Here is a 20,120-nt window from a genome sequence, read left to right as displayed (position 1 = left end):
TCACTGATACCCTCTGAGTTCACAGACTGAACTCAGTCCAAGTTTTGTCATGCTGGTGTCAGTACAGTGGCTGCTGTCCTGAGGGCTGATGGTCTGGGGAGAGAAGAGCTCTCAGACATGTCAAGAACGCCCGGCTTTGTGTGTGTCTAACATACTCAAATATCCCGGTGGCTTTCTTCAATTTCTTGCTTTCTCTCCCCGTCAGGGAATACTTTCAGCTCCAGGTCTTTATGCAGCTTGATGTTAAAAGCCCTGGCATTCAACTGTTTTACAGATACCACCGTAAAAAAAAAAAAAAAAAAAAAAAAGTTGGAGGTTTGCCCCCCTAGCCTGTCCAACCTGCCTTTTCTGAATTTTTATTGCACAATCACAACGGCTTTCCTCTTCTGCCTGAGTTGATGTAACCAGAAGGTAGTCTTTCAACTTTTCTTTCAAAGTCCAGACCTGAAAACCTATTGCCCTCTCTCGTCTCTCTGCGAGCCAGCTAGCTGCCTTTGACAAATTACATATACAGTCGCTGAGGATAAAGTCTTTTGTCACGTTGCCCTGGCAACAGCTTCAGATACTGTTTCACTTGCCCTGTTTAAGATAACTATAGTCTAGAAGAGAACATCTGAATGGAAAATAAACCAGTCGTCACGCATCCAGAGGGCATCTCCCTGCGGGGGACACAGAAGCAGGTGGCTGCCAGCTTTCGTGTTCCCTACAGCAAATGCTGGCCGGGGGAAGGCGTTTCATTAGCTCGGCCTTGAAAATTCAGGGTCCTGCAGATTCCTAGATTCCTCTTCGCAGTGAATCACAGCATTAACAAAGGAGAGAGTTGACTAATGATTACTGTTGCTGGAGAGAGTGGAGAGCATATAAGGACAGGTAATGATAAGTAAGTCGAGTCAAATAATTGCAATAGATTGGGAGTGCGGATTCGGAGGCAGCTTTTGCTAGCGGTGCCCCCAAAGCAGATGCTCTTTCCAGCTTTCTAAGCCTGGGAACATCTCTCTCTTCTTCCTCCCTCCCTCCCTTCTCCCTCCCTCCCTTCCTCCCTCCCTCCCCCTTCCCTCCCCCTCCTCTCTCTCCCTCTCCATCTCTCCCTCTCCTCATCCTTAATGGATATGTATCCAAATTGTGCTTGAGCACCCAAGGATGGAAGCTACGCTGAAACTTGTCACAAAAAGTCTGATTTTACTAATACCATTCCTGCACATTATATGCAGTAAAGTATAATTTTAAAAATTTAGGTGATGCTGTCAAGTCTTTAATGAGAAAGCTGAACTTGGGATGACGACGAGGGACCAGGCAAGTGAGGAGATGGTAGGGAGCCCAGGGCAGCTCAGCTCAATTATTTGCTTAGGGATTTGCTTCTGCTCACCTGCCTCGTTGCCTGATGGGTACAAATGTGTGTCTTAAGGACAGCACAGTGACCATGTGTCCTGACCTTTTGAGGTCTCTCTCTAAGGATAAACTGAAAATGTTAAATCTGAGAATGCCAAGATCCTTTACCTAAACAATCTAATATATTAGCCTAATGTAAATAGTCAAATATAAAGGGTCATAGTTTTTTTTTTAATTATTTTTAGGGTCACACCTATGGCATATGGAAGTTTCCAGGCTAGGGGTTGAACTGGAGCTGTAGTTGCCAGCCTACGCCACAGCCACAGGGTGGAATTTGAGCAGCGTCTTCAACCTACACCACAGCTCAGGGCAACGCCAGATCCTTAACCCACTGAGTGAGGCCAGGGATCAAATCCACGTCCTCGTGAATACTAGTCGGGTTCATTACTGCTGAGCCACAGTGGGAACTCCCTATATAGCTTTTTTAGTCCTATAAAATAACAGGTGTTGGTACAGATGTGTAGAAATTGGAAGCTTGCTAGTGGAAACGTAAGACGGTGCGTACGCTATGGAGAACAGTTTAGTGATGCCTTCAACAGCTAACCGTATAGAATTACCATATGACTCAGCAGCTCTCCCTAGACATACCTCGAAAAGAACGGAAACAGATCCTCAAACAAATATTTGTCCACCAATGTCCATGGCAGCGCTATTCGCAATAGCCCAAAGATGAAAACGACCCAGAAGGCCACATATTGTCTTTGCATTTATATCAGACATCCAGAACAGGTGAATCCATGGAGACAGAAAGCAGTTGGTGTTTGCCAGGGGCTGAGGGAGAGAGGAATGGGAAGTGACGATTAATGACTAAGAAGTATGTTTTCTTTGGGGATTTTAAAATTATTATTACTATTGGCTGCACCCATGGCATAAAGTTCCCAGGCCAGAGATCGAACCTGTGCCACAGCAGCAACCCGAGCCACAGCAGTGACAATGCCAGATCCTTAACCCACTATACCACTAGGGAACTCCCTATGCCCAGTATTTTAAACTGTGGTTCTGTTCTGCTGCTGATGGCAGAAAGTTGTGTGGCTCAGGATGTCCATCTGCAGAAGAGGGAAGGGCTGACTTCTGCTTGGAGAGAGTTGGCGAGAGCTGAAGTGAGGCTGACCAGCTCAGCTTCCATTTTCTGGACCAGGGGAGAGCTGGCTTTGCAATGTCAATATTTGGAGCTTGCTTTCTTTCTATTGACCCAGCCACTTAGAACTCGGTTTTCACAAAACCATGGCTCTTTCCTGCCCGTGCCAGAGGGTTGGCGATCTCCTTTGCTGTGTATGAAGAGCTGAAACTTTGATCTTGAAAGGGTGGCCCTAGCGGTTCCCATGGCCTTTGAAGTGTCACATCCTCACAGTTTCTGGTTTGTTACTATGGAGACCTACGTCATCACTGCAATATTAAAAAAAAAAAAAAAAAGACAAAAACCCAACTTTATTGTTGCACAATCTTGTACATTAGGCAAGTGGCATTTTAACAAAAGTTGTTTGTAAGCTACAAATGAGCGATGGTAGGACGTAGACAGGAAGTTCCTGCTGTATCAGGCATTTAAAACCATTAGTGAGTCACACACAGGTTAGTGGGCCCAGTGAAAACGCATGGTGTATGGACTTCAAGCCACAAATCCCCTGGGGGAAATGAGATGGCAGCTGTTGACTGTGATGGGTTGGCACAGCAAGCCTACAAGGCAGCTCTTCTCGTTAGCCCCATTTTACAGATGGGCCACTGAAGCACAGGGCGGTTAAGTAACCTGCCCCAGATCAGCCTCCTACTAAGTGGGAGGTGGGATTCAGAAATGCATCTGGGAGTTCCCACTGTGGTGCAATGGGATCAGCAGCATCTTTGGAGCAATGGGATGCAGCCTACAGTGAGGCCAGGGATCAAATCCACGTCCTCGTGGATACTAGTCGGGTTCATTACTGCTGAGCCACAGTGGGAACTCCCTATATAGCTTTTTTAGTCCTATAAAATAACAGGTGTTGGTACAGATGTGTAGAAATTGGAAGCTTGCTAGTGGAAACGTAAGACGGTGCGTACGCTATGGAGAACAGTTTAGTGATGCCTTCAACAGCCAACCGAATAGAATTACCATATGACTCAGCAGCTCTCCCTAGACATACCTCGAAAAGAACGGAAACAGATCCTCAAACAAATATTTGTCCACCAATGTCCATGGCAGCGCTATTCGCAATAGCCCAAAGATGAAAACGACCCAGAAGGCCACATATTGTCTTTGCATTTATATCAGATATCCAGAACAGGTGAATCCATGGAGACAGAAAGCAATTGGTGTTTGCCAGGGGCTGAGGGAGAGAGGAATGGGAAGTGACGATTAATGACTAAGAAGTATGTTTTCTTGGATCCCCGGCCTAGCACAGTGGGTTAAGGAGCCAGAGTTGCTGCAGCTCTGGCTGGCGTAGGTCGCACCTGCAGCCCAGATCTGATCTCTGACCTGGGAACTCCCTTTGCTGTGGGGTACCAAGAAGAAAGAAGGAAGGGAGGAAGGAAGAGAGAAAGAGAAAGAAATGCATCCAGCTCAGAACCCCTCTCATAATCGTAGCTCTCTTCTGTCTCAAATAGGACGGAGGAAATTCTACTTTAAACCCTAGAGTTTCAACCTCATCTCATCCAGGTTTGGGCATGTTTTTCAGGTGGACTCGTGCAATGGCTGTGGTCCCTTGACCGGGGCCCCTATGAGGCATCCTCTGAACCATGATTACCAGAGTTTCCATTGCAGCCTCCTCTTGTCTGCCCTGGAGGACTCAGGAGCAGCTGGAGGTGTGCTCTCTCAGAGCTGCACCCCTGGGACACTGCAGGCCACGGTTCCCTGATGGGGTCATCTGGGCAGGTCATCTGTGCTGTCATCCTTTCAGACTCGGGGAAGGGAAGCTCCTCCTATCGAGCTATCAAACCAAGGATGCTCCGAGCTCCTGGTACCAAAAGGTGCCTGTTTTATTAGCCCTGGTGCCGCCTGTACTGTAATGAACAGGGCTTACACTCTCTGGATGGCATCAGGTGCACTGTCATCACCAGACCTCATGACAACTGGAGTCCTGGCAGGTCCTGGAGAGCGAGGGAAGGAATGACTCAGCCTGAGCCTGCAGGCTGCAGCCTTCTGGACAGTTCTAGGCTTCAGAGGTGGAACCATGGCAGGGTCACCCATCCAGTGCTTGGTTCAGCCCCAAACTGCCCCAGTTCAAAGGAGGCAGCCATCTCTCCAGCCGTAACTCGCATCCATGACTGAGGACATGGTTTCCTGTATTTTCCCAACATAGTGCTTAAGACTTGTCCCTCCTGGCCTCCCTGGGAACATTTCTGTAGCTACTGGTCCAGCTCACCCTTAAAAGGACCCAGGACACGGGGTCTGTAGATGCCCTATCCCAGTATCTCCAGGGGAGGAGTGGGGGGGGTTGTTCAGAATGCAGATTCCTAGGTCCTACCATCAGAGAGTTTTATTCAACAGGCCTGGGGTAGCTCAGAAGTCTGCATGTTCAGCAAGCTCCCCAGGTCTTCTGATGTGCACTATAATTAAAAAACCCCTGGTAGGAGTTCCCGTCGTGGCGTAGTGGTGAATCCGACTAGGAACCACGAGGCTGTGGGTTCGATCCCTGGCCTTGCTCAGCGGGTTAAGGATCCGGTGTTGTCATGAGCTGTGGTGTAGTTTGCAGATGCGGCTTGGATCCCGCGTCGCTGTGGCTCTGGCATAGGCCGTTGGCGACAGCTCCGATTAGAGCCCTAGCCTGGGAACCTCCATGTGCCCCAGGAGCGGCTCAAGAAATGGCAAAAAAACAAACAAACAAACAAACAAACACCCTGGTAGAGGGCAAAGAGCATCAGAGTAACAGCTGAGCCCCAGCTCCACCTGTCACAAGTCTGAGCCCCAGCTCCACCTGTCACAAGTCGGTTGACCTGACATCTTTCACTGGCTCCCTTAGAGCTTCACAGTGGGAGCGATATAAAGCAACTGAGTTTGCTGGTTTGCCAAAAATGACAGCGGATAATGGATATTTCGGAAAGCTGAAACATGGTCCCCAAAATATGTCCACATGCCAGTCCCTGGAACCTGCGAACGGATTCCAGATCACCTGATCTGGAAATGGTCTCTGCTGATATGATCAAGTCAAGGATCTAGAGATGGAGAGATCATCCTGGATTATCTGCGAGGGCCCTAGATGCAGCCACAGGGTCTTAGGAAGGAGAAGCGGAGGGAATGGTTTGAAGAGAGAGACAGAGACTGGAGTCATGAACCTCCTAGAAGGCGCTCTATGCATTTTAACTTTTTTTTTTTTTCCCTTAATACAGCCACACCCGAGACACATGGACATTCCCAGGCTAGGGGTCAAATGGGAGCTTCAGCTGCCAGCCTACACCACAGCCACAGCAATGCGAGATCTGAATCCCATCTGTGTCCTACACCACAGCTCATGGCAACGCCGAATCCTTCACCCACTGAGCGAGGCCAGGGATTGAACCGGCATCTTCATGGATACTAGTCAGATTCATTTCCGCTGAGTCACGATGGCAACTCCTCTGTTTGTTTGTTTGTTTATTTGTTAATGCATCTTAAAGAGAAGAAAACAAGTGCTGGACTGTGTTCTTTCCAGTCCTGCTGTGATGGTTGCCGGAGCTCCCCATTGAGCCCCACCCCTTAGCCCCTCAGTGCTGCGCTCTGTCCCACCCTATTGCACTAAATGACCTCCAGTCCACGAATGGTGCCTCAGGGGGCTTTGCCCTCGTCTTCCCACTCCCCTGCCATCTGCCACTGTCCTCACTCCCACCCTCGGGCACCAGTTCACTGGGGGCTGGCTGTCAATCAACTTAGTTCCTTCTCTCCGCCCCCACCTCTGGCCCTGATGCATGTCAGCTGCATGGTCCATGCTGCCCATTTGGGCGCCTCCTCTGTGATTGCCCGGCTGGGCCCCTGTTGGTGGCACAGAGAGGGTCACACTGCACAGGAGCCCGGGGCTGAGAACACAGGTAAGCGCCCCCGGTCACCATGTTCACTGCAGACAGTGTCTTGAGCATCCCTCCGGGCAGGCTCTGTGCCATCCCTCTGCATACACCCCCTCATTTAACCCTGGAGACCACCCTGTGGCCCTATCGCCCCCATTTGCAGATGAGGAAGCAGTGGCTCAGGAGGTACACAACCCCCACGGTCACACAGATGACAAGAGGCAGAGCGAGGAGACGGGGGCCTGTCTGACTGTGGGCCCAGCAAACAGGAGCGGGGAGCAGAGCCTTAACATAAATAGAAGGACCATCATGTTAAAATCAAAATTTGAAAAGGAGACTCCAAACTAAGTTTCCAGGGAAGAAGAGTATAGAAGAGAAAAATCCGGGGGCCGGGACAGTCACGGAAGATAAGAGTGAGGGAACTGCTGCGGCCCATTGGTAATAGATTCAGAAGCGGCTGCTGGGTCCATCTAGAAAAAGGCTCCTGTGGTTCTAGAAAAGGAATCCCCATGCATGCTTTCTACCCTGCATCACCTCTGTGGCTGTCATAATCTTTAGCAGCCCATTCAGCGTGGATGACAGTCATTTAGAATAGACCGGGCATGAATGTGGCGCTGGCCATGCCACCTGACTGGCCACCCATCCTGCTGGTGGCTCCACAAGCTGGAGGAGGAAGAAAGTCAAAGTGGAACGTGAAGAGGCCTGGGTGTCATGTCCCCAGAGATGAGGAATCATTCAGAGAAGCATCCGTGTGGGGAGGGGTCGGGAGGGGAAGGGAGGAGCCCAGTTTGTCTTCCAGTGATTTCGTGTGTGTGTGTGTGTGTGTGTGTGTGTGTGTGTGTGTGTGTGTGTGTGTGTGTGTGTGTGTTTAGGGCCACACCCTCAGCGTACGGAAGTTCCCAGGCTAGGGGGCACATCAGAACTGTAGCCACCGGCCTACACCACAGCCACAGCAACACCAGGTCTGAGCCATGTCTGTGACCTACACCACAGCTCACGGCAACGCCAGATCCTTAATCCACTGAGCGAGGCCAGGGATCGAACCCTCATCCTCACTGATACTAGTTGGTTTTATTACTGCTGAGCCACGACGGGAACGCTGTCTGTCAGTGAACTTGCTGTGTTTCTCAAGTGGGAGCCTCAGACCTTCCAGCAGGTGACTCCCCGGCCCTCATCCCAGGCTGACCCAGTGCCTCCGGGGCTGGTGGCAGAAATCTTCCTGGTTATGGGGCCCCCTAGGCTCTGTGGTGCCGCAGTCTTTGGAGACCAGCGCCTCACTGCTCCATCCCTCTGGCTGCGTCTTCATCCTCTGCTCCATCTCCCTGACGTCATCCACTGTCCCCCATCCCCAGAGCGGCTCCCCTGGGTCTGGTGGCCTGAGGAAGCGCAGTGAGAATAAAGCCGGAGCCGGGAGATTTTCTGGGCAGAGTCCCGCTGGAGAGGCTGCCGTGAGGAGGCACGGGGTCGAGACCCGGGCTTCTCCTGCCGGACCCTGGACAGTGATATAACATCTGTGGGTCTCAGTCTCTCTGTCTGGAAGATGAGAATAACAATAGCTCTCTAATAACTCAGAGTCATTTTAAGAAATGAAAGAGCTGCTGTATGTGAAATCCTTGGGGTAGCACCTGATACCTCTCTCTCTCTCTAATCTCTCTATGTGTTCTAAATATCATTGCTACTGGCTCACAAACTGCTACACTAGTGGACGTGAAATTTGGCTATTCATTCTCCTGACAGACATTTGGGTCTATGCAGTCACTAAATATGAGGGACAAAGTCTTTGACTGTTTCTCCCAACTGGCCTCTTTTCTTTTTCAGTCTTGTTTTCGCTATGCTGAAAAGCATGTGCTCTTGCTTACACATCATCTTATCTTAAGCTTCCTCATGATACTTGAAGCAGATCAATTAAAAAAAAAAAAAAAGAGGAAGGTACTGCTATCGCATGCAGGTTAAGGATCCAGCATTGTCTGTTCAGGCATGGGTTCAATTCCCGGCCCGGCACAGTGGGTTAAGGATCCTGTGTTGGTGCAGCGGTGGCTTGGATTTGATCCCTGGCCTGGGAACTTCCATATGTGGCCAAAAAAGAAAAAAAGAGAGATGCGAATGAAGATTTGGCTACTTACGCCACACATGGGAAAACCAAGACCTAACGGAAGTCAAATGCCCCCTCAAAGGTCAACCCACCAGTTAGAGGTAGATCTGCGGTTAGAACCACATAGCTATGTGACCCCTCTCAGGGGACAAACCAAGCCAGGCTTTGGCCATGGGCACTGCAGCCTGGAGCATCCTCTTGGTGGAGAAGAGCAGTGATGCACCCAAATTTGGTGTCAGCCTTGGTATCAGCCTAAGTCTGAATTCTAGCCTGTGGGGCTTAGGAAGGTCATAAAGCCAAAGGCCAGCCCTCTCATTGTTTCTGCAACTCCTGAACTTGAATCTAATCCATGATCTTCTGATCACAAGGATTACCACTATGGCTCTTATGCAAAACCGCGTCAATAATGCAAGCGGTGTCCTTTGGAGTTATTGCTAATAGCAGAAGACTTTTCCCAGGATGTGTATGCATTTTAGACGTGACGTAGAAGAGAGTTCCTTGTCTGCTCTGCATGTGGAGATTCTGTGAGTCAGCAGAAAATAAACGCCTATTTATTATTGCAAGAAGCAAATACTTGGCCTTCCCGTTGTGGCTCAGCTGTAATGAACCCAACTAATATCCATGACGATTTGGGTTCCCTCCCCGACTTCGCTCGGTGGATCAAGGATCTGGTGTCACCATGAACTGTGGTGTAGGTCGCAGACACGGCTCGGATCGGGTGTTGCTGTGGCTGTGGTGTAGGCTGACAGCTGCAGCTCCCGAATTGACCCCTAGCCTGGGAACTTTCATATGCCATGGGTGTGGCCCTACAAAGCAGAACAAAACAAAACACTCTAATAATTAATGATGCCTGTGGAGATTGCTTATTTTCATCCCCCAAAAGTTGGGAGCAGCTTTTAAGGAGTTAAATGGGGAAATAGATTGATAATCGATACTGAATATTATGAGAGTGTCATAACTAGATAATTTTAGGAAGAAGAGTACATCCTTTTTGAACCACGAAAGTTGGTAAAAATTAAATAATAGCACAGGCAGAATAAGGGGGAATATGGCCTAAGTTGACTCTGTTTCGAGTTGTCTGTGACATTACATTTATACCATGAAACAAAATAACCTATAAGAATTCTATTTCACTGTTAGTCATTCAGTTCCACGCAGTCTGTGATTTTTGCTTCTCTGCGGGACTCATTTGAAATCAAGACCCTGTTTAGAACTGCAGGTGCACGCACAGTGATGCAGAAGGAATCTAGCAGCTGAGAATGCTGAGCAAGACTTACTGAACCGAAATGTCAAGCATTAAAAAAAGTACTCAAAATTTTAACGGTAAAATGTAATTGCAGTTTTAAATCAAATTTCAGATTTGTCCTGGTTTCCCAGAAGGCGTTTTCTATACGGCGGTGCGCTATGATTTGGTGTTGGCTTTTGCTCGGTTTTGGCATTTTTCCTACTTCCTTTCAGCCTGTGTGTAAATGGGAGCAAGAGTTTCAGTGACTGAGCCTCCTTCATTTCCTTGTCTCTTCCATCCTCTGCCCACCCAGCAGGGAAGGGCTCAGAAGGGCCAGAGGTTTCTGGTCTTGCTGTGTAGACAGGAAAAGGGAGCAGGATTTGGAACTCGGATCTCCTGAGTGTGCTCTGGGAGGAAAATGAGAGCCGGGTCCTGGGATGCACAGTTCCCGAGGTGTGATTTCTTGTGGCTTTACTAAGGCAGAGGGTCTGGGGAGCCCAGGTCCCAGATCCCAGAGCCGAGGCACCCCGCGGGTCCCCTCTCTGTGTATTTCTCCCTCTCCTCCCCCAGTTTGTGAAATTCGCCAACATCGAGGAGGACACCCCGTCCTACCATCGGAGCTACGATTTCTTTGTGTCTCGCTTCAGTGAAATGTGCCACTCCAGCCACGAGGACTTGGAGATCAAGACTAAGTGAGTACAAGGCAAGGGGGCTGCCCCTCTAATGACAGAAGCTCGATGGGTCCTGCAGAGCTCTCAGCCCGGATTGTCTGACGTCATGGGCATTTCCCTGCATTCTGATGTTACTGGTGGGGAAGGAACCCCAGGCAGGACTTAGGTGGGCGCGTGGGCAGAGCTGGTGTCCCACCGCGTGCTTTCTAAACAAACAGCCTCTGGGGGCAGAACACATGTCAGGATGTAATGTCTTGGTCCTAGAAGCCCAATTTGAGAGCCAGTGACACACACGTACATGCACACACACCTGTGACCTCTTGTCTAGAAGTACATGCATTTATAAGCCTGAGAAATATTCACACTCACCACTCGCCATCAAAACATACACCCACAAATAAAAAGCCAGAGTCCATACACTGGCTGATCCCCACTGCCCTCCTGACATCATCTACACACACACACACACACACACACACACACACACACACATACACACTCTCATTCCCCTCCAGCCACACAAGCCACACATCAGGACATTCCAGCCACAGGACCTTTGCACAGCCTGTTCCTCTGCGTAGTGTGCTTCCTCTGTGGGTCTGTACAGCTCACTCCCTCACCTCCCTCAGGGCTTTACTCAGATGTTCCCTTGTCAACAGTGCCTTCCCCTGAACGTCCCGACCCCTCCTCCCCTTCTCCTTCCCCCTGCTCTGTTTTTATCGCCGTAGCACTCACCCCCCTCAAACGTGTTTCATAATTATGTTTCTTATTCATCTTCTGTCTCTCCCACGTGGAATGTAAGCTCTGTGCGGGCAGGAACATTGTTCACGGCAGCCTCCCAAGTGCTACAGCTGTGCCTGGAGAGCAGTCGGCACTTAGCACCTACTCGTTGAACAAAGGAATGAAGGAATGGGTGCTTTTCAGATGAACAGGTTGAATAACAGAACACACTTTTACACACATACTCACACTTACGAAAACACTTAACTCCCAGAAGATGCAGTGTCACTGACATAGAAATAAATCCCTTCAAATAAGATCACAAAGAAATTCACACAAGTATTAGCTAACACGGATAGATAAAGCACGACACACAGCGTGGGACGGACCAAGCGGTAAGTCAGCATTTTGTACCAAGCTCGCCCTGGGAACTATAACGTGCAGAGGATGAGAAGTAAAGCGCTGCCTACAAAGCGTGTATTATCAACCCGGGTAGGCAGTATGAAACTAGAGCCTATTTTCGTAGGAGAAGGAAGGAGGGGGATGGGCTGAGCTGTCCTTACCAACCAACCTGCAGGAGATGAGAAGGGAGGGGCTGGGGGCTGAGGGTGGGTGACCAGCAGGCCCGAGGAGACCAGTGCCCTGGAACTCAGCCCATGACTCCTTCCTGCATCACGTTGGCACCTCGGGGGGCCCAAGTGCCACGTGACATGCAACAGCAAGGTCGGGGAGCCCTCTGTGCCTCTAATGACACCTTGCCTGCCACGGCTGATGGTCCGGGTTGGAGAAACAGGATATGAACCCCTCCACCCCCCAGGCTGCTGAATCCCAAAGCTTTCAAGCCATGTAACAGCTCTGGGCAGGACACCCTGGGTGACTGGTCCTCTGTGTCCCGGCTCCCCGGTCTCCCCCTCTTGACCCAACCAGGGACTCCCCAGGGCTGTGCTGCCTCAGTGCTTCTGATGGGGCCCGTGCAGGTCACAGGAGGAGGGAGAGCCTTGTCCTCTCCCCAGCGTTGGTTCCTGCAGCAGCCACCACGCTCCAGGATGGCTGTGACGAGGCAGAGGGGCTGGGATGGGTGGGGTGTGTCCAGAAGCAGGTGATGGGGAAGGGACAGGGCTGTGACCTGGTGTGGCTATAAGGGGTGTGACCAGGACAGAGCAGGCAGTGCCAGGCTTCAGGAGGGGGAGGGGACGGGACCCTCCTGGTGCTGCCCCACACATCCACACACACTCGCAACCACCCACGCTCATGCACCCGATCCCACACACAGTTGCGTGCACAACCACATACTCACACACAATCACATACACTCTGACACACACAAATCCACGCACTCACCCACATACAACCAGGCGCGCATACATACATGCAATCCCCAGCAGGAGGGGCAAAGGTGCAGGAGCAGACCAGCTCACACTGTGTCCTGATGGCGTGGGGAATGGACTGAAGGTTTGGAGAAGAACCTGAGGTTTGCTCCTGGCACCTGGCTAGTGCCCTTGGCCCCCACGGCCTGGCACCTGCCACCTGGGAAAGGAAGCCTGCCAGGGTGAGAGGAGTTTCTCCCGTGCGCTTGTCTGCCATTCACAACCACCCTGCAATGCTTCTCCCTGGGCTTTTCCGCTGGTCCTTCTCAGCCTTTGCGGAGCCCAGAGCTCCTTTCCAAGAACTGCACTTGGGTCGCATACCTCGCTGTGTGTCTGTGTGTGCATGTCTGTGAGTGCGTCTGTCTGTGTGTGCAATACCCTTGGGTTCAGAGATGTCCCAGGTCCCTTGAACGTGAACAGACCTCCACTGAGCACTTTAAAAGGAGCAGTGGAGGCTTCTGCTCTCCCAGGCCAGATGTTTCCAAATTTACTTTGAAAGGATCCGTGAGATCTGGGTGTCATGGAATGAAATGTGTACCTATGTGGAAAGGATCCTGGGGAGATTAAAAGAGTGAAAAAAATTAATAGTCACACAGAAGGAAGCCCTGGGGAAAAAGTTTTCCATCCCGGTCCCACCCCCTGGGGCTGGTTTCCTGGCTCTCTCAGGTGGGACTCGAGTCCAGCATGTTTGGGAGTTATTTCTAGAGTGAACAAAGGAGCATCTTTTAGCCTGGAGCCAAGAATAGGTAGCAGCCTGGTATTCCAGTCTTCACTCTCCGAGTCTGGACAGCCTCTGGCTCAGGGGTTGATTAGGGATCAGGTTCGGAGTAGCTGAGTGTTTGTGCAGGGAATTCTGGTCCATTGCCAGCAGCCCTGACTGATCCCTGGCCAGGAGATCTGGGTGCAGTAGGCATCTTCCCCCCCTCCCCCGCCACCCAGTTATGGTCTCTGAGTAAAGCCCTGGATAGCACTTGGTAACAGCACTTAAAATTGAAGATAAAATCAAAACTGGCAGCTAAATATTTAGAAAAAACTGCTCGATTCCAATAATCATCAAAAGGATAGGAACCAAAATTGCTACAAGATGTGAGGGATTTTCTGAGCCACAAAATTAAAGCAGATGCTTAAAAGGAGATCCTGGCATCCCGTTGAGGCTCAGCAAGTTAAGAACCCGACGTAGTATCCATGAGGACGCAGGTTTGATCCCCGGCCTCGCTCAGTGGGTTAAGGACCCGGTGTTTTCTCGCAAGCTGCAGTGTAGGTCGCAAATGCAGCTCAGATCTGGCGTTGCTGTGGCTGTGGTGCAGGCCGGCAGCTGCAGCTCCAATTCAACCCCGAGTCTGGGAACCTCCATACGCCACAGGTGCAGCTGGAAACAGGAATGAAATGAAATGAAATAGATGCCCAGGGCTGAGGCAGGAACAGTGTTGATGGACTTCTCCTGCAGCTCGTGTAGCGGGGGTGGGAGAGGAACTTGACAATATCGGGAGCCTTTGTTTCTTACCTTCCGATTCAGTAGTTCTACTCAGGGCAGTGACGTAAAACACAGGGAAGTAAGTGATATCCACTGTGGCCTCATTACAGAACAAACATTTACAAATAAATGACCAATAGGAGCCTCGTTTAGAAAGTTCTTATGATAGCATATTATGCAACCTTTCAACATGTTTGTGATTCTAAGTTAATGACGCAGGAAAATGCTTGTGATGGAAGGCTCTGGGGGCGCGGGAAGCTGATGCAAATCATTCAGGCAGTAGGTTCTGGATTCTGTTACACATTACACATAGAAGAAAGGAAAGACACCAAAATGTCAATGATAATTATCCTTGGTGACGGCAGGAGTGAATCGCCTTTACACTTGTCTATAATTAGCATGCATTATTTTATAATCAGAAAAAAGGCTTGGTTTAAAAAAAGGGAACTGCAGGCTGAAATAAACGGCCAGTAAAGAGGCTCCCCTCCTGCAGCCGTGCTGACCCCTGGGTCAATGCAGTGGGGTCACTGATTTCCCCTCTGGTTTCTGGGTGTAGTCCCAGCCAAGACCCCTTTGTGTCCGAGAGCCTGACGGCTCTGTGTCCCCCATGCCCTCCCCCTGTAAGGTGCTCACAGCCCTAGTTTCTGCCTTGTCAGTTCTTGGCAGCACTTTGAGCTCTTAGATCTTGGGCTCGAGCTGGAGAAAACCCAGCTGGGTACGAAAAGGGCTGGAGAAACTGGCACCCTAAGGATGCAGCCTGCACGGTTCGGGGCAAGGGCAGTCTGGGCATCTCTGAGTTGAGCCCGAAAACACGGCCTTCGGGCTCACATCCGGCCCCAGGACCAAGCCACACGAGGAGCAGAAGGTGGGCTCCATTCTGCCTTTTGATGGACGAATGCATCCCTAATCCCCTCGAGGTGCTCCTGTCCTTGTCACAGGAGCTGGATTTGTCAGGGCTTGGAGACATCATGGCCCCACGTCTCCCCTTTCCTTGCAGAATCCGAATGTCCGGCATCAAAGGTCTGCAAGGGGTGGTGAGGAAGACGGTGAATGACGAGCTGCAGGCCAATATCTGGGACCCACAGCACATGGACAAGATCGTCCCCTCGCTCCTTTTCAATCTGCAGCACGTGGAGGAGGCAGAGAGGTGAGCCGGTGGGGGCGGGGCCTGAGCAGCCCTCCCGGGGTGCTTGGCGACCAGGCGGCGGGGCTGGTTGGTAAAACCCGGCTCCAAGGCCAGGCATCCTGGCTTTTGTGGCTTGTTCTGCAGTGAGTCCAAAGCTGGTTCCCTAGGAGCCTTGGCTCTGGCCTTCACCCCTTAAGGTCTGCATTCCCGAAGGAAAAACAGCGGTAGTGCTGGGTTCCCTGTGCCAAGTGGATGCTTGTAAGAACACCAAGAACCTAGCGTCGCCCTCCGTCTCTCTAGAAGCAGCGGGTCAAGGAGGTTTTTAAATGCCTTTCATGGGTCCAATTATAGGGAGAACCTTTCTTCCTCCCTTCCTAATGGTATTTTAGGCCCTTAAAACATGCCCACTTGACCACCCAGCAGCCACTGGACAGGGGTTACAGATAAGTAGGTTTTAATCTAGGAACCCCCAAACATGGGATTCATCCTGTCCCTGCCCCTCGTTCTTCCCCTCTGTGAAATGGGATGCAGGGAAAGGTCCGTAGTGCTGTCCACCTTGTCCGTGCATGATGCTGACTGAAGATACCCTGGGCTCCCCCGCGTGCTGTTAGTTGAGCCTGTGCTGCTGGAGTCGGTGGAGAAAGTCACTCTGCCCTCTGGCGGTTGTTTCTGGAATAGCATCTCACTGACACGCTCCTGGGGGGTCTGCAGTGGTCTCAGGCAGGATGAGGTATCCCTGGGCTCTTTCAGTCTCGACCTGAACCTACTCTCTGTGACACTGGTACCACTGAGTCACATTTGAGCCAGCCCCTGTGCCTTTCCTTTTTCCCTCCCGCTTCCGCCGCTTTTCTTTTGCTTTCCCTGACTGTCTGCCCCTTCTCTTCCCACCTCATCTAAAGCCTTGAGGCCAGGCAGACCTCTGTGCCTCCGAGGCCCGTGGTGCTCAGGGTACCTGTCCCTCCCACAGAAGCACAGAGGGTACCCCTAGGATGTTGAGAAAAAGGACTTTATCCCTCTCCCGACAAGCTTCCTCCATCCTGGGCCTCTGTACCCCATTTAACTTCTGACAGCTTCGACAGCTCCCCCGGGCCCCAGTGCGTCCTGCCTCAGATTCCTGCTTGTCTTCCTGGAACCACTTGCCCGAGGGAAGCACAGAACCCCGGGCGGCACAAAACCAACTCCCAGCTGTGCGTGCCATCCTTCAGTCGTGGGCTGTCTGTTTCCACAGCCGGTCCCCCTCCCCGCTCCAAGCGCCAGAGAAGGAGAAGGAGAACCCAGCAGAGCTGGCTGAGAGGTGCCTTCGGGAACTGCTGGGCCGGGCTGCCTTCGGCAACATCAAAAACGCCATCAAGCCTGTTCTCATGTGAGTGCTCCCCTCCCCGCCACCATCCCCCCCACCCCCGCAACCCCAGCCCCACCCGAGCCTTCAGCTGGGAAGGGTTCCACGTGGCTGCTGTGGCCCAGTGGGTCCCTTTTCTGTGCCTGTGTTCCCTGAATTGTGCATCCAAAGCTACCATGTGGTGGCCACATGCAGTTTTGAGGTGGGGAGGTGACAGGAGGGCCCAGAGGCTGGGACTGCCCTGGGGTCCCTGGTGCTTCCCTTTGCTCACCTACATCTGAAGGCCCTTGCTCCTGACCTGGAGCTTGGCAGGTGTCGTTCTCCCACCAGGCTTCTCCTCCTCCCTCGAATCCCTTGCCTTCCATAGTCACTCCCATATTCTCTCCCTCACAGCCACCTGGACAACCATTCTCTTTGGGAACCCAAGGTGTTCGCCATCCGTTGCTTTAAAATCATCATGTACTCAATTCAGGTACCGTGGCTCCCTGGTCCAGCTTGTCCCCCTGGCCAAGGGTACCCCTGGGAAGGGACAGTGCCCACCCGGAGAAAGCCAGCTGTCCTCTGTAACTTCGAAGCTCCTACTTGTCTAAACGGGTGCTGCCTAACCTGGTCCTGGAGAAGGGCTGGTTTAGTTATATTTCTTAATATGTCATAGACTCTTATTTCATAAATACACAATTTAAAAGAATTCCTAGAAAAAATTAAGTGAAAACCTCACGCAAATACAAGCCCGCAGACCATGACTGGCTGTGGTGGCTTCGTCAAATTGCTTACTCGACACCCGATCTCTGTACTCAACACAAGTGGGCATCAGCCATCCTGAATTGGCATCAGACCACAGGCCACACTTTTGGCTTCTCGCGGCCCTTACCAATAAGACCTAAGACTTGGAAAAAAATGAAAAGCAATACAGTATTTTAAAACTGACGTTGTTGACCTGTATTTAGTGAAAGGACCCAGGAAAAATATGGAAATCCAGGTCCTCACTGGGATTTGACTCCGCTGCTTCTTGGACCGAGGGGTGGGGGGAGGGACTCAGAAAAAGGACCCAGGGTATCTGGGCCTCGCCAGCGTCCACCGGCTTTGGGTCCCCGGTCGAGGGCTGCCTGGCTCGGAGGCCACGTGGGGGTTGCTGTTTGGGGACCAGCGCGTCTTCCTCCCCCCAGCCGCAGCACTCCCACCTGGTTATCCAGCAGCTCCTGAGCCACCTGGATGCCAACAGCCGCAGCGCGGCCACGGTGCGGGCGGGCATCGTGGAAGTCCTGTCGGAAGCTGCTGTCATCGCTGCCACCGGCTCTGTGGGTAAGAGGGGGGGGTCCCTGAGTGGAGCGGGGGCCGGGAGCCCCCTAGGGACAAAGAACTGCCCTTAGCCCTAGGTAGGCTGCCTCCCCGCTCTCCGTAGGCACGGCAGGGAGGGGTGGGAGCGGGGGAAGGTGGGGACAGAGGAAGCCCCCAGCTGGAACTGGGCCTGGGCCTGCCCAGTTCCTGCAGGGCGGGGGAGAATGAGCGAGGGTGCCAGCCCCGGATTTTTCGGGTCTCCACCTCGCTGCGCTCAGGACCCACGGTGCTGGAGATGTTCAACACTCTGCTGAGGCAGCTTCGGCTCAGCATCGACTACGCCCTGACCGGGAGCTACGACGGGGCCATCAGCCTCGGCACCAAGATCATCAAGGAGCACGAAGAGCGCATGTTCCAGGAGGCGGTCATCAAGACGATAGGTACGCGTGGGGCGGGGCAGGGGGCGGGGCCCGGGCCAGGAACCGCCCCGGGTGGGGGGGAGCTGGGGGCGGGGTGGAGGAGCCTGGGGGGGGGTGCCACCCCTGCAAAGACGTCAGTCCAGGAGATGTAGGATTGCCACCCACTCCGATCGTGTTCTTCGTGGACACTGGGGAAAGTGGAGTCCGACCACGGTGCACACCGCTCTCAGAGTGGCCTGGGCCAGCCTGAGTGAGGTCGCAGAACCATCTCCCTGGGTTTCTCAGGCTGGGGTTCAGATCTCAGGCCAAGAGAGGTGCCATCTTCCTGCAGCCCAGTTCCCCCTTAGGGCTGCCTGATGCTGCCACATTTGGGCGATTGGAGGGGAGGTGGGAGAGAGGAAGAGGGGAGGAAGGAAGGAGGCAGCGGAAGGCCGTGGGGTTGCCCCAGGGACGTGCGGGGGGTGGGGCTGTGACGCCACCGCACGCAGGTGAGGGCTTGTCACTCTCAGGGCCTTCCTGTCCTGGCACCGCTGGAGCGTCCCCTCTCCATCCCGAGAGCTTAACCACAGCCTCTGAAATAACAAGTGACGGGCCAGGAGCCTGGAAAGGTCCTCTGGGAGCCTGGAAGGTTCTCTGCCGTCATCCTGGTGTCTCCCTCTGGGTCTTTATCGTCTCGGTAGAGAAGCAGGCGGCCCTCGTCACGGTAGTTGGTTCAGCTGAAAGGCTGAGCCGAGACCCGCAGCTGTGGCCTCCCCTGGGCCAACCCGCTCCTCCGTGCCCCCACCCCAGGCTCCTTCGCCAGCACGTTGCCCACCTACCAGCGCTCGGAGGTGATTCTCTTCATCATGAGCAAGGTTCCCCTGCCTTCCCTGCACCACCCCATGGAGACGGGGAGGACCGGGTGAGTCCGCGGCGCCTTCCTCCCCCTTCCTCGCCCAGCCTAGGTGCGCCCCAGGCTCCCCTTCCCACATTTTCCAGCCCCCTCCCTTCGCCACCTCCACGTTCCTGGGTCTGAACTCCCTGGCTTCCCTCAGGCTGCTCTCCAGGCCCTGGGCAGCCTTTAGCGGGCCTCCCACAGCAATTCCTCAGGCTGTCCCCCCAATAACAGCCTCCCTTGGGGGGAGCCATTCGCAACCTGGTCCGCATCCGGCTCTGGAAGTCACCGACCTGGGCACCCCAGCAGGATAAGCGTCACGGGGATCTAATCATGAGGGCGAATCGGGTGGCAAGGGTGGGTCTTCCCCTTATCACCATCCTGGTGTCTGCGTCCCCGTCCCCGTCTACAGGGAGAACAGGAACCGGCTGACCCAGATTATGCTGCTGAAATCGCTCCTTCAGGTGAGCCTCTCCTGCCCGCACTCCCGCTCTGCCTCCACAGGAGGCACGCCCTCCGAGGAACTAAGAGAAGGCTACCGCATGCAGTTGCGCATGTTGCGCACTGCACAAACATGTCCAGCCAAAGGGGTGAGTAGGGGGCTGAAATCCAACCCATGTCCCACTCACTAACCAGCCTAGGTCCCCCCAGGGCTGGGTCGTCGAGGCAGAACACCTGTTTCTAACTTGCACAAAGGTACCTTCTCAGCTGCTGATGGCCTTGTCTCTCAAACATTATCTTGGTATTGAGACAGAATCTGCTGGTTCCTGCCCTTTTCCCTCCAAGTACCTCCCCTTCCACCTGCTTCTCCCTTGGCCCTTGGGACCACCTCAGTCGTCTCCCAGCCACCATCTTTCCCTTTATCAGGATTTTTTTTTTTTTTTAGCCATTCATCTTCTTTCCATTTTTCCAGCCATCCCTGGAATCTAGATTTATTGTTCTCAAGTGCCATTGCCATGACCGTGTTTAATATATAAATTCCATAGAGATTTTGAGCCATCAGTCTGAGGGAGGCCCTGGAATCTGCATTTGTTAGCACCAGCCTGGCCTGAGCTCTGGACATCACGAAACTAGATTATTCTCATAGTTGCTCCCTCCCTTCTCACCTGTCATAAATACAACCAAGACGGATTTTCTAGACATGTTGTTCCCCAAGTGTTACTCCTTGTTAAAGAGTAAATCTGGGAGTTCCCGTCATG

At 52.5% G+C, this 20,120-nt stretch overlaps 1 protein-coding gene across 5 annotated transcripts in view; it reads left to right on the top strand.

Moving 5' to 3' along the window:
* The window catches only part of EFR3B (EFR3 homolog B), an 88,207-nt gene that overhangs the window by 48,914 nt on the left and 19,173 nt on the right, over window positions 1-20,120 (top strand). Inside the window, exons 5-12 of one of the 5 annotated variants that reach the window (XM_021087771.1) lie at window positions 10,224-10,345; window positions 14,883-15,032; window positions 16,240-16,374; window positions 16,744-16,822; window positions 17,547-17,652; window positions 17,907-18,068; window positions 18,837-18,948; window positions 19,334-19,511. In XM_021087771.1, coding sequence (XP_020943430.1) covers window positions 10,224-10,345; window positions 14,883-15,032; window positions 16,240-16,374; window positions 16,744-16,822; window positions 17,547-17,652; window positions 17,907-18,068; window positions 18,837-18,948; window positions 19,334-19,511 — 1,044 coding nt within the window. Of the gene's footprint in view, window positions 1-10,223; window positions 10,346-14,882; window positions 15,033-16,239; window positions 16,375-16,743; window positions 16,823-17,516; window positions 17,653-17,906; window positions 18,069-18,836; window positions 18,949-19,333; window positions 19,512-20,120 lie in introns of all 5 variants that reach the window. The other 4 variants (XM_021087770.1, XM_021087769.1, XM_021087772.1 and 1 more) reach the window with 4 other exon arrangements.

Source organism: Sus scrofa, chromosome 3 (assembly GCF_000003025.6).
Source record: "Sus scrofa isolate TJ Tabasco breed Duroc chromosome 3, Sscrofa11.1, whole genome shotgun sequence".
In the NCBI taxonomy this organism is placed as follows: Eukaryota; Metazoa; Chordata; class Mammalia; order Artiodactyla; family Suidae; genus Sus; species Sus scrofa.
Note: the sequence above shows the minus strand (reverse complement) of the source record. Positions and strands in the feature narration are given on the sequence as shown.